The sequence below is a fragment of the Saimiri boliviensis genome, chromosome 16 (genome assembly GCF_048565385.1).
Source record: "Saimiri boliviensis isolate mSaiBol1 chromosome 16, mSaiBol1.pri, whole genome shotgun sequence".
Classification (NCBI taxonomy): Eukaryota; Metazoa; Chordata; class Mammalia; order Primates; family Cebidae; genus Saimiri; species Saimiri boliviensis.
The window spans coordinates 72,780,745-72,795,517 of record NC_133464.1 but is presented as its reverse complement, the minus strand read 5'-3'; the positions used below and the strand labels follow the sequence as shown (position 1 = coordinate 72,795,517).

The following is a 14,773-nucleotide window of genomic DNA, read 5'->3' as shown; positions in this document are numbered from 1 at the left end:
GTCCCACAAATGAGAATATATGAAGTTCCATTTCTTAAATTTGAACAAAGCATAGATTATATGTAAGCTACTTACCAATTCACTTTTATTTCCATTTTAACAACTAGTACATTTTCCTTGGCCTTAGAAAAAGCCTCCATCAGTTCTATGTGCTCCCGAAATACAAGCCCATGTGATATTGAGGTCAAGCAATTCAGAGTTTTTTATTCACAAAGTGCATCCTTCAGACAGCTTCAAATAAAGTCTAATTAGCCACTGGAAGATCAGAAAGTATTAGAATGGACCACAGCTATGAAAACTAATATCAATCTCTTAAATTCAATAAACAAAAATAAAATACCATTAGGTATTTACTTACACAGTTTGTTAGCCTATGTAAGTAAACAGGTCTGTGAATAGTCTGCCTTCTGCCGAGGTGGAAACCACAATGCCTATCCACCATGCATTACCCATAAGGTTTTCATATTCTTTACCTTGATTATGAATAAAACCTTTCCTTTTTTGAAACTTGTCTTTTAATATAAATTCCAGTGACAGAATCCCAGAATAAAAATATTTACCATTAGCAAACTCAATTCTGTTTATGTATGTGTATGTGTGTGTGTGTGTGTGTGTGTGTGTGTGTATATATATAATATATATATATATTTATATTTTTTGGAAAAACAGAAGCAGATATGGTAAAATAATTTCATAAAGTACTTGTTTATCCAATTAGGCTGATAATAATCACGTTGAATTTTAATACAATACAATAATGCCACCAAACTTCCTAGGCTCATTAAGAGAATAATACTAGTCTCAATACAAAAGACTTAATAATCTATTTGTATTCATTTTAAATCAAAAAGAACATTTCCTAACAAACAGGTAAGTTACAAATGTAGTCCATTTTACTTTTCATCTGTCTTTCCCTGTTTTGAACGAGTCTTTTTGAGAATTCTTAGTTTAGGATTAGTTTTTGTTTAGCTTATGCACTGAAAATTTTGAGAAGCATCTAAAAAAATCCACAATTAGTGCAAAAAGAGGAGACAATACTTTAAGTCATTCCTTCTACAAAAAGAATTAAGGTTACTAAATGCCAATTTTAAGCAAATCTATAGTTTACCAATTTTGCTTTCTGAAAGATAGCAGATATAAAAATAGCTCAACATTAGGTTTAATAAGGTGTAAATAGCACACGTATTATTAGCTTTATTTTATCTGCAAAAATATTTTAGCTGCATTTGGAAAAAAATAAACTTGAGAATATAACTTCGTATTTCTAAGATTAGATGCAAGAATACTTATTCTTTTCCTTTTAAATAGAAGACATGCTGTAAAATTTATGAAAGGTAATTTGTAGGAATGAATACATTTAAAAAATACTGGTTAATCTGTGAGGAATTCCACATTTGTCTATTTAACGAAATTTCATCCATTTCATAAGGCTTTGGTATAGGTGATTCCCAGCACTCCATCACTTATCTTTCTTCTTTGTCTCCTTTACTTCCTTCGTCTGCTCATCCTTCTCTCCTCTCACACTGACACTTGTTGCTCCTTCTTGATTTTCCCTCTGAGAATTATCCACTATCTGATAGTCCTCAAGGAGAGTGTGTCCTGTTTGTGTTGCAGTTTTCTTCACCATTGCTTTGATACCAATGTTGTTAATATTGTAGGCAGTCACACCAACATTGACAGCAGAATCCACCGCATTGTGGGTAGCTTCTCCGGCATTATACCCGTATCTTTAAAAAAAAAAAAAAAGATTAGAGGATGTACAATGAAATGACAAATATAAAATAAGGTCTTCTGAATTAGTATTAAATAAGTCAAATGATTACTGTGTTATCTTGGAAAGCATACTCAAAGCTTAGGATTCAATTTAATTAATAACTTAAAACAGCAGAGAATGAAATCACACTGTGAGAAAACTGTATTTTCTCCTTTAGTAAAAACAGTGTGTGAAAATAAACTCAAACTAGCTGAGAATGATGTAATAAAGACTGTCAAATAAAGCATATATCATAATATAGGTCATTAATCAGTCATTATTTCTTTTTAATCCTCCCTTTCTGGAAATATGAGGAAAAATATTCACAGAAGCAACTAGAGTCATATAAGTAGTTTCGAGTTCTACCTTAACCAGACTTTTGGCTACATCTTTTAGATGACAGGAATTTGAGTTTGTCTTTAAACAGAGGTTCTATGGCACTCTCCCCCAATCCCACCCTACTGCACACTCACTGGCCTCCTTGCTGTTTCTCGAGCCTACCTAGCTTTCAGAGGCCTTAGGACTTTTGTACTGGCTGCTCTGTGCCTGGACTTCCCACAGTGCTCTGCTCCAGTTTCTTCAAGTTGGCTCAACTACAGTCTTCTCATTATCTAACCTGTTTGACTTCTCCCACATGCCCACCTCCATCTCTTGCCAATCAATTCCCCTTAAAACTGCTCTTTCTTCTCCCATAACTTACCACTTTCTACATACTATAGAACTTATTATCACTGTTCATGTTTTGCTTGTCTCACTAGAATATAAACCCTGTTGGAGAATCTTAGCTTTGTTCTTTAATGTATACTAAACATTCAGAATAGTGCCTGGTATTTAATGAATATTTACTGAACAAATGAAATCAGTAATTCCTGCCCTATCTTCCTCAGTCTTTTGAGCATCAAATGCATAGCAAGTGCTTGGGAAATTATAAAGCATATACAAAAGTAGTTATTATTGATAATAATGAATATCTGCATTTAATACTATTTCGATGATAAAATGCAACTTGAGGTCTTATACAAGCATACCAAAACATATCTGCCTACTCTTTTATTCTCTACCCCTTTTTTGGTAACAGGCTTTTAAAGCTTTTCTTGTCCATAGGTTTCCTCAAATAAAGGACTGTTTAAACAACAAACAACAAAAAGACAAAAGTTTATGTTTTCTCCAGGACACAGTGAAGTTTCCTAGATGCTTTATGACCTCTATCTGGACTTTGTATATAACACTAGATCTGTCTTTTGAATTAACAAGTCCTCTATTACTAAATAGCCTGGCCTAGAACTGTAGTTTGTGATCCCATCAGCTTGTCTGCGCTTGGCTTTTTTTTTTTTTTTTTTTTTTTTTTTTTGAGATGGAGTTTCGCTCTTGTTACCCAGGCTGGAGTGCAATGGCACGATCTCGGCTCACCGCAACCTCCGCCTCCTGGGCTCAGGCAATTCTCCTGCCTCAGCCTCCTGAGTAGCTGGGATTACAGGCACGTGCCACCATGCCCAGCTAATTCTTTTTGTATTTTTAGTAGAGACGGGGTTTCACTATGTTGACCAGGATGGTCTCGATCTTTTGACCTCATGATCCACCCGCCTCGGCCTCCCAAAGTGCTGGGATTACAGGCTTGAGCCACCGGGCCCGGCGCGCTTGGCTTTTTTAACCCCAGTGTGAAGTAATCTTAACAGTGCCCCTGAATGATGATTCTATTCTGTCCTTTGCCTAATGTTAATAATTATATTAAAGCTGGCGCATGGCAGAGCCTAGTCTGTCAAACGTTCCAAGTCTGTACTATTGTTAACTGGCAGCCTTCTCACCAGTCACCAGGAAAGCTCCCTTAAACTGCTTGCAGCCAGTCCCTGTTTTGTAACCCCTCAGCATTCCACAGGATTTGCTGATGGTGCAGAAGATGCACCACTGCTGATGGGGCCTTCTCATTATCAATGAAGGCTTAGTCACAAATACTACTGTCAGGTGGTAATGGCTGTATCTACACAAAAAGAAAGAGGTATCAGCAGTTTCAGCACTGAAAAACAGTGATCGTAACTCTTGGTTGAGCCGTTTTCCTGAGGGCTTACTTTTCCAGGACCATGTGAGCGAGCTACAATGAAGTGACACCACAACTGAAGAATTTCACCACAGTCATGTTTTCAGGTATAGAAAATCCTACATATTTACAAACTTCCATTTTTGAGACTCTGAAATGTTCCCTATTCCACTGATATAATTTGATAACCTCTAACTGCACTCATACTTCTATAGGTAACACAATTCTAAATGCTACACTGTTTTTAATAATGTACTAAAATGAATTCATTTTGGCACCCTGTTAATTTTGCCTGTTTTTCTAGGTGATCTCCAATTTCAGTAGCAATCCCTATTAATTTGGGGGGGAAAAAAAGAAAAACCAGAATATTCAGAAAACTAGATTCTAATACTAACTAGCCATATGACCTTGGTCAAGTTTCTATCTCTTTGCATCTCATCAAGTTTCTATCTCTTTGCATCTCATCAAATTTCTCTTCTTTATCTCAAAAAATAATGTATATGTGTGAAAGCACTTTGAAAAGTCTAAAATACTAAACATATATTCTTAAATATCCTATAAAATGGCTTTTCATCAGCTGTATTTTTTAATATATCCTCAAGTATCACTCCTGCTTTCCAATATGACTTTGAACTAGTTTTCCTAATAGGCATCTATTCTTCTCTTACTAAATAACTGTTTAGTCTTTTTCTTCAGATTCAAACTATACTGCTATAAACTCCCAGAAAGCATATATCTGGCGAGAAATTAAATTTATTTTTGATCTCTCATTTTTAAACAAATTAACTTTATTAGAGCTCATTAACTTGGATTTTATATACTAACAGTACCAATTGAAAAATAATAAAAAATGAATATAAAGTAGCCCTAACTAAGTCAATGAGATTCAAAACTACAATTGAACCGGATTTTTCTGAAATTTCTCCAATGTGTTCAGTTATACAGAACTGGTTTTGGCTAATATGACACCTGCCATTGAAGTTACTCCTTCATCCAGGGCAAATTTAAGGGGAATTTTAATTAAATTTCACTAACCAAACTAATAAACTTGTTACACTTAATTACAGCACAGTAACAAAAAACATAAAACAGTCAATTTTCTACTAAAAAAAGTGTATTATTAAGCTTACATTCCACAAATATATATTCAAAGATAAAATATTGCAAGAGGAAAATAAAAATAGATCTAACTTATCGAAGCTATATTATTCTTCTTTAAACACTTAAAGTGGAATAAAAGGAGCTTAAAGGTGAAACTTAGACGCTATGCAGAAAAGTGATGAATTACTGAATAGGTACTATACTGCAATTAAGTGTAACAGGTTTAAAATTACTTATTGTTTTTCATTATTCCTGTATGTCTTCACATCCCCAAATATCAAATGAAAGTATTAATGTAACTGACAAAAATAAATTGAATCTTAATAGTTTCTATGCATTTACCAAAAAATTTTAATAATAATAGTTATTTAATCCTCTGTACTGGCTTATCCACCTGAAATCAGATAAGGAAGTTTATAGAATACATTTGGTTTTCTCCCAGGCATAAAATTAAGGCACATTTAAAATAACTACGTTGGAGAGCAGCAACTGCTTACCATAGGCAATGAGAACACAAATTTTCCTTATTATACTACCATCAGTTGGATTAGAGTACTCCACAAATGGTCACTCTATCAAATTTTTGATAGTAAATTTAAATACAGAACAGTATAAATAAACCTAAGTGTATGTAAATAAATAAGAACAAAATTAAACAAAGGTACAACAAACTCTTCCATTTCTTCAGTTCTATCAATAATTTATTACTGGTTGAACACTTTTAGTTTCTTCTCTTAAAAGACATTTTCTACTTTGGGCCAGATTAGGTCCACAGGTAAGAAACAGTATTAATTAGATAAAACCTTTTATTCTCTACTACCTCTCCCATCTTCCTAAATTTCTAATAGCAGAAACTAAATTACTGCTAAGACTGAATTGCCCTCATAGTTAGAAATACAAACTACTTAACTAAATTATCACTTACCTGCTTTAAAAAAAAAATTCCATGAATCTTTGGAAGGATAAAAAGAATAGCAGTAATACAAAAGAAATAAATGAGCTGAGAATCACTATTAAAAATATGCTATTCATCACATTAAGTTCTCCTTATTCATGACCAGAAGTTCAAAATCTACATTAAAATTCAGTATTTCCTAGTTATGTGAATCTCAAACTTTTATTAATTGTAGTTAGGTATTTTTTTTTCCATTAGAGTAAGACATGAACAAACCCAACAAAGCACTTCCTATCTTCTAATATGGTAATCTTTTGGCCTAAAAGGCATTTCTGACTTTCTCCTGTTCTTGCTACTTTTCTAATTATGACTGACCCAAAGTAACCTCAGGGGCATAAAACAATGAATAAATATTAGTCAGAGTTCAGTGCCACAAGTGACAAGAAGTGAGTTGGAAGACTTGAGTTTTATATTTCTATCAGAAGAATTTTAGATCTATTGTATGTTTTATTTTTAAACTCTTCTGGTAAAACTGACACTCCAAGATGATATGCCATATTGCTTTGATTCAAAGGTATGTATGCCCCAGAATGTAAACTAGTTCAGCCACTGTTGGGCGATTTCTCAAAAAACTTAAGATGGAACTACCATTTGGTCCATTACTACCAAGCCCATTACTGGATATATACCCAAAAGCAAACAAATTGTTCTACCAAAAAGACACATGCACTTGCATGTTCAATGCAACACTATTCACAACAGCAAAGACATGGAATCACCCTAGGTGCCCATTAACGGTGGACTGCATAAAGAAAACATGGTACATATACACCATGGAATACTACACAGCCCTAAAAAAGAACAAAATCATGTCCTTTGCAGCAACATGGATGCAGCTGGAGGCCATTATTCTAAGTAAATTAATGCGGAAACAGAAAACTACATGTTCTCACTTATAAGTGGGAGCTAAATACTGGGTACTCATGGACATAAAGATGACAACAATAGACACTGTACTACTAGGCAGGGTGAGAGGGGAGACTGTGAGCTAAAAGACCATCTGTTGGGTACTATGCTTACTACCTGAGTGATGGGATCATTTGTACCCCAAACCTCACACAACATACCTATGCAACAAGCCTGAACATGTACCCTTTAATCTATAATAGCTGAAATTACATAAAAATTTAAAAATAAAGTAATCCCTATTTCTTATCTTCAAACAAATAATGTATACCTGCCCCAGACAGAGAAGATCAAACCAATTAAGGATGGAAATTAAATTAGCACTGTGGAGCATAGGTTCTGATGACAGAAACACTTGGTTTATATCCCAATTCTACTACTACTAGGAGAGTCGTTATTTTTCCTTTTGAGATGGAGTTTTGCTCTTGTTGCCCAGCCTGGAGTGCAATGGCACAATCGCGGCTCACCGCAACCTCCATCTCCTGGGCTCAAGTGATTCGCCTGCCTCATCCTCCCAAGTAGCTGGGATTACAGGCATGTGCCACGACGCCCAGCTAATTTTGTATTTTTAGTAGAGACAGGGTTTCTCCATGTTCCTCAGTCTGGTCTTGAACTCCCAACCTCAGGTGATCCGCCTACCTCAGCCTCCCAAAGTGCTGGGATTACAGGCATGAGCCACTGTGCCTGACTAGGAGGGTCATCTTTAACTAGGTATTTAACTCTACATTTTGGTTTCCTCATCTGTAAAATGGAGACAGTAACAGTGTTGAAAATAAATAATACATATGAAAAGCAATGAACACAATGACTGATACAAAAATAAGAACTCAACTAAATGCTTTCAGTAAGTGTATAATTAACATAAATAACCAAGAGTTGTGAATACTATTAATATTACTCTTATTTTTTCTTTCTAAATAAACAGTAAGATCCAAACTAATTCAAGGCTAAGAAAGCAACTCAGGTCCTTCATACTAGATTTAGTTTTTAGACCTTGATTCTTCTAGTATTGTGTAAAGAAAGTAGAATCAGGTAGAAAGGATAAGGACCTAAAAGCAGAAGACCCTGCTTTAATTCTCACCTTTAATACCACTTGTCATAAATTTGTTATACAGTTGCTGCTTCAGCATTCATTTTAGGCCTGACATAAGTTGCTTGAAACCTAGCTGCATCCCATCACCTTTGGCCTAGTTAAAACTTCCCCCTCCCCATGTGGTTGTCTGCAGTACAGTCCACTTGTTTCTCATCTCACTGACTCAAAACCCAGCATACCCCACAGCTGCTGACCACGAGAAAACCCAATGGTCCAACACTAGAGTCACATAAAACTAGAGTTATGTAAATAAGTTCCCCTGTTCACACTTGTTTTCTTTAAACTAGACAATCCAAGCCCCACTGGAAAGCCAAAGAAAGAACACCCATGGACCTTCATGAACATAGTCACACAAATCGCCTTTCCCTTGCTCGTGCTCCCTGTTCAACCCCCACCCAAACACTGGTTGAGCACTCTGCTGTCTCCAGACTTCCTGTGGGCCTTCGTGGGTACCCCTCTTCTTTCAAGGATCTGTAATAAAATGCTTCTGTTATTTAATGTGTGTGGTTGTGCTGCCTTCTCTGTGTCTCACCTGAGCAACACACCCAAATCCTGCTCTCTTCTTAGTCAGGGTCTCCTAGAGAGTGGCTATCTTAGTAGGAACAAACTGAACACAGGTCAGACAAGAGCCACAAGGGCACCTGCCATAAACAAGTTCCGTGAGAGAGGGACACCTGGTCATGGGTGTGCCAGGATAAAGAAGTATCCTGTGAAAGGCACAGTGCAAACACGATGAGCTTTTCCTCTTGAGCCACAACACAGCAGAACTACAATTTACAGCCACTCTCCAGAGACAGACCTTGAGGCCAAATGAGAAAGCACTCATAAACTAATCAGGTGAGCATGTACAAATCATTCATTTGTTTGTCCATTTCTCGATATATGAAATTGAAGATATACCATCTACCCATTCCAATACAAATGTACAGTGGTAATCAAATTCAAATAAGATGTGACATAATTTAACAGTCTGTATACAGAGAAGGCTAATATTAACAAGGGGTATAAGAGTTTAATTATAATTCAAGTTTTTGCAGGCAGATATCACCCATCAAAAACATGTAGCAAGTTAATAAGGTATATAGAAATTCCAAGCTTTTAAAAAAATTAAACTTATTCTTCACTGTAATGATGAACAAATGTTTGTAACAATTAGTAATATAAAGCAATGTGGTAAGAATTCTATTATTATACTAGAAATATTCTCCCTATTTAAGAAAAACAGTGAGTGAAAAAATTATTTTATCAGATACTTAATAGAAATATCTACACTGTCATAAATTTTTACAAATGCTGCAAGACATTTAGTCATGAAAACGATAAAATTCAACTTACTTGTATCTGACAGTTTGTACAGTTTCTGCTGAAACATTGTTAACAATGCATTTAGCTGCACATTCCAATCCTTGCCAGACAGTTGAAAATCCTGTAAAAATAATATTTAAAAGTAAGTAAATCTAGTCCAAAGCAAACAGATATTCCTAGTTAACATGCTGGGCCCCTTTGTTACCTTGAACACTACTTGCTGCTACAACCATAGCACCATCCAGAGGAGATTTCCCATCTTTGTCTTTTTTAAGAGATTCTGGAACAAGTTTGCTTCCATGCTTCTTGACGTGTGGAGCTAGTTCTTTTCCAACGCAATTTGCTACAGTGCAAACTCCATCTACTAACAGGACCATAAAAAAAGAAAACTTAGGAAAAATATATTATTCCCTTGATTTTTACCACTCATCTTGCAACATTCTTAAATGAGCATCTAAAATTGTTTTACCCTATAATGTTACAATTTCTACTTATGGATATGAAGCTTAGAGCGGAGGTCTCACTATGTTGCCCAGGTTTGGCCTTGACTTGGACTCCTCGGCTCAACTGATCCTCCTGCCTCTGCCTCCTGAGTAGCTGGGACTATAGGCATGCAGCATAGACTAGCTATTTTTTAAACAAAGTCTTTTGTTTGTTTTAAAGCTGTGTTTGCAGAGCCTACTGATGTTTATAACCTTGCCTCTCAGATATACATGTTCCTGTACATCTGCTTGAGAAAACCAGCTGCCTTTTCTTGGACTGTTACAATGCAAGACTGGTCAGTACTTTTAGTTTTTTCCAGCTTAATGTATTCACTTTTTCTTTTGTTTTTTGAGACAGAGTCTTGCTCTTTCACCCAGGCTGGAGTGCAGTGGCACAATCTTGGCTCCCTTCAACCTCCGCCTCCCAGGTTCAAGTGATTCTCTGCCTCAGACTTCTGAGTATCTGGGACTACAGGTGCGTGCCACTACACCCGACTAATTTTTTGTATTTTCAGTAGGGACAGGGTTTCACTATGTTAGGCAGGATGGTCTTGATCTTCTGACCTCATGATCCGCCCACCTCGGCCTCCCAAAGTGCTGGGATTACAGTCATGAGCTACCGCGCCCAGCCTAGTGTATTCATATTTTTCTAACAATAAATATCTCCATGAACTCAGTGAAATAACAGTAAAGTGTTTAATTCTATAAAAGTAAACAATCCAAAATCTGATTCAAAAAATACTAAATATCAAAAAAGATAATTTTACTAAATTTAATGGTAATCCATTAAGGTCCTATCTACCCATCTCAAAACACCAAATTTCAGTGCTGTGATTCTCTAAGAGCAAGGGGTTAGAAATATATTGCTTGGGAAGACTGGCACCGGAATCACTAAGTCAGCTTTTCTCAAACAACAGATCCCTCCCTCTTGACCCTCAACTGCTAGGCAATAAACTGTTCTCCTTGAAAGAATATGTCATATCCCTTAGAAGGATTCAAGGGTTCACATCCAGTTGTGCTGCATAATGACCTTTTGGTCATTTCAGACATTTCATGGTCTCATAAGATTATAATGGAGCTGATAAAGTCCCATTGCCTAGTAACATCACAGCCACCTTAACATCATAGTGTAATTACTTTGTTTTTAAAATAAATTTAGTGTGGCCCAAATGTACAGTGTTAGAAAGTCTACAATAGTGTATAGTAATGTCCTAGGCATTCACATTCACTCAGGACTCACTCACTGACTCACTCTGAGCAACTTCCAGTCCTGCAAGTGACAGTCCTGGTAGGTGCTCTAAGGTTTTAAGCCATTTTTTATCTTTTATACTGCACTCTTATTGTCCTACTGTACCTTTTCGATGTTTACGTGTGTTTAAATAGACAAATACTTACCTTTGTGTTACAATTTCTTATAGTATTCAGTACAGTCACATGCTGTATAGGTTTGTAGCTTAGGAGCAACAGGCTATATCATACAGCCTAGGTGTGGAGTAGGCTGTGATGTTTAGATTTGTGTGAGTATACACTACGATGTTCACACAATGATGAAATCACCTAATGACACATTTCTTAGAACTTATTCCCCTCATTAAACAATACATGACTGTACATTCAGAACTCTTTTTCAAAGGTACACACATTCTTCACTCCAACACATCAAAACAACCCTTTAACCAGTTTCTCAAACTTTTATATGCAAATAAGAATCACCTATGGATCTTGTGAAAATGCAGATTCTGAATCAGTAGATGTGTCTCTGCCTAAAATTCTGCATTTCTAAGGCTTCCAGATAGGCCCATGTGATGTTGCTGGTTTGCAGGTCCCACTATGAATAACAAAGAGAAACTGCTTTGTCCTAATTCTTTATTCTTGAAATTATAACATCTAAATGAACATGTAGATTAAACCTGGACTAAGACGTTATTTTAAATTTAACTTTAAAGAAGTAAAGTTATCTAGAATTACTTTACCCAGGAACTGACTGACTTTTGCTGCTCCTCCTGTAGCTTGTTTTGCTATGTAAAGTCCCTTGGTGACAGCTGGACTAACTTCCACAGGTTTTTCTTCTGGTTGAATCCGTTCTCGGAGTTTAGAAGCACCTTTCTGGATTGCTTTGCCAGTAAACTCAGCACCTTTGACTAAACCCCAACTCACCCAGGAAGCACCTTTTTAAGAGAAAATTTAAAAATTGCATAATATTAGGTCTAATTATACTTTAAACACTTTAATAACATCAACCAGAAAAAAATAAAAGGAGTTTGATAATCAGATGCTAAATGTGCCACATCATAAACTTTCAAGCTAACTTTATACCTACAGTTTATATACCTTTTCTAGCTAATATTTGAATACTTAGGCGACATGTCACTCAGTGACAGAGTTCTGCATTACTCTCTGCTGCCATGGCAACTTGTAGGTATCTCTGTATGTTACTTACCACAGTGTATTACTGTTAGGTATTAATTTTGAGTTTTGGTGCCATTAAAATAGGGTTTGGCTAAAGAACCCAGATACTCTTGTTCTTTTTGCCTTAGGCCAGGCACCACTTTTCCCCATGAAATCCTGAGGGAGAAAGACAGAAACACCACAAAATGGAAATCAAAGAACTGTATCTCAAACACCGAGGCAGAACTCTTACTTCCTTTAGGCTGAAAGCATTAGTCAGGGGATCCTGTTCCTTTCTCAATCCTAAACCCAACTCTTGGATCTCAGCACCATTTAGCTTGTTATATAAACCTAAATGACAAAAACATGGCAACACCCAAATGCATGAGCAGAGAAAATCTAAAAGAGAAGAGAGAGGCCCAGATAATTTAGCCATTTCTCATCAGAGTGGGCCCAAGCCCTTTGGTTTGCTTATGCTTCTCATAGCTTGAATGGCAGAAGTGCTCACCAGAGGAACAGAAGGACGGAAGGGCCTTCTCTAGTGAAGACAAAAGGTCCTGAGTCAGTGGGAATGTGGGGAAAGAAAGACTGGGAGAGGGATGAGAAAAGAAAAAATATACAAGAACAGTGTCCCCTAAGATGGGAAGAAGTATTACCCTACTTTGCAGAGACTTCCAATTGAAAATACTTCTTTTTTGGCTAACCCTTAGCAATAAGCTTTCAAAGTTGAACATACGAAATACTTAAGAATGTTCTCTCAAGGTCTGTGGCATGGTTTTATATGATTACTCCAGCCCATAAGTAAGCATCCAGCTATCATGTGAAAATCATACCAGTTTATTTTAAAATATTAACAATGAAAAGTGGCATGTAATAAGTAATTCGAAATTTTATATTTCTCTTCCTGTTTTTAGTCAACATCTCCACCTCCAGCTCCAAGCCTACCCACACTGTCTTACCTGACAATCGACTTCTGGGGAAGTGAAGGATTCAAACCCAAACAAACAGGCGCCCATAAACAATAAAAGGCTTGAAGAAGTCATTTAAAAAATTATCTTTTTAGATTAACTTATAAGTTGAAAAGTTTTAAGAAGTAAGAAACCAGCTGAACTTGAAAACTGAGAAATTGTAAAATAAATGACAATGAAACAAAGGAGACTATAATCCTATAATGACACTACGAGAAATAAAAAGGATGAAGTACAATGATGACTGAGAAAAATAAATGGAAATGATATAAACAAAAAGTCATAGCACTAATGAGAAATTCTAGACGCAAATAATCAACAACATAGCACCATGGAAGTATAGAGCATACATAAATAAGTTAAAACTGTAAACACAGCAACAGAAAATGAGGAAATATAACATTTCATTGGTAACTACTAAGATATTTTAAATGGCATGGACAATGCAGATATAGATTGATTCTGTTCACATTTGCATCCTATGCACTTTATCAATGCTGTAGTATGGCAGACCATGAATGTTTGTTGAATATATGAGACACTGGCAGATGTTAAAATTACCTAACTCAAACCTAACTACTACAGCTTGTAGGACACTGTCCACTTTTACTGAACAAAAGAAAGCTATCATTTATGGTTGTTATTAAAAATGGAAGTCCCTGGCTGGGCATCGTCGCTTACACCTGTAATCTCAGCACTTCGGGAGGCCAAGGTGGGCAGATCACCTGAGGTCAGGAGTTCGAGACCAGCCTGGACAACATGGCAAAATCCTGTCGCTACTAAAAATACAGAAATTAGCTGGGCATGGTATGGTGGCGCGTGCCTGTAGTCCCAGCTACTCAGGAAGCTGAGGCAGGACAATCACTTGAACCTAGGAGACCGAGGTTGCAGTGAGCTGAGATGGCGCCACTGCACTCCAGCCTCGGTAACAGAGCGAGACTCTGTCTCAAAAACAAAAACAAAACAACACAGAAGTTCCAAATCACAGCTTTCTCTCCTGGTAAAAAGCTAGCTGACCTCTAAGATTACATAGAGCCCAAATTTTCTGATAAGTTTTAATAATTTTATCATAAGAAATATGAGTTTAGAACACTGACCTATTTTCAGTTTTTGATATTCTTTACCTCTGGCTAAGAGCAGTGGAAAACTGGCAGAAAATTGGCTACCACAAGGCTACTGAATTCCCAATCACATGACATGTATCTTATGTTTGGCGTGGTGCTCTAAAAACCTAGAAATGATTTGTCTTAGCACTTAACCATCCCATACCCATCAAAGTTGAATATATGATTGCTTTTTGATGTTTTGTTCATTTTATTTAAATCATGCTAGAATAAAGATCTTTGTGGATCTGACAGCTGGAAGGCTGTACCAGCCAATGGAGTTCCACAAAGAATCTACTGAAGAATAGGAGGACTTCTTTGTCTATTCCAGGCGTCCCCAAACTTTTTACACAGGGGGCCAGTTCACTGTTCCTCAGACCGTTGGAGGGCCGCCATATACTGTGTTCCTCTCACTGACCACCAATGAAAGAGGTGCCCCTTCCTGAAGTACGGCAGGGGGCCGGACAAATGGCCTCAAGGGCCCGCATGCAGCCCGCAGGCTGTAGTTTGGGGACGCCTGGCTGTTCTTTAACAGACTGAATTAACCAAAATGAAAACGTTTTTGCCAGGGCCTAGAAGCACAAAATGGTAGAAAAAAAAAAAAAAAAAATACATAATCTTGGAGAAACTTTAGGGAGGCATCATAGTTGCCTCCCTTCTGCTCACTCTCAGCCCTCGGATATG

At 36.7% G+C, this 14,773-nt stretch overlaps 1 protein-coding gene across 10 annotated transcripts in view; it reads right to left on the bottom strand.

The window, feature by feature from the left end:
• Positions 1-887: 887 nt before the first annotated feature.
• The window catches only part of SPART (spartin), a 37,409-nt gene continuing 23,523 nt past the window's right edge, over positions 888-14,773 (bottom strand). For all 10 annotated transcript variants that reach the window (XM_010344985.2, XM_010344986.3, XM_039473254.2 and 7 more), the window contains 4 exons: positions 11,604-11,798; positions 9,354-9,512; positions 9,179-9,269; positions 888-1,727 (listed from right to left, as the gene is read on the bottom strand). In XM_010344985.2, coding sequence (XP_010343287.1) covers positions 1,460-1,727; positions 9,179-9,269; positions 9,354-9,512; positions 11,604-11,798 — 713 coding nt within the window. In that variant the 3' untranslated portion in view covers positions 888-1,459. The remainder of the gene's footprint in view (positions 1,728-9,178; positions 9,270-9,353; positions 9,513-11,603; positions 11,799-14,773) is intronic.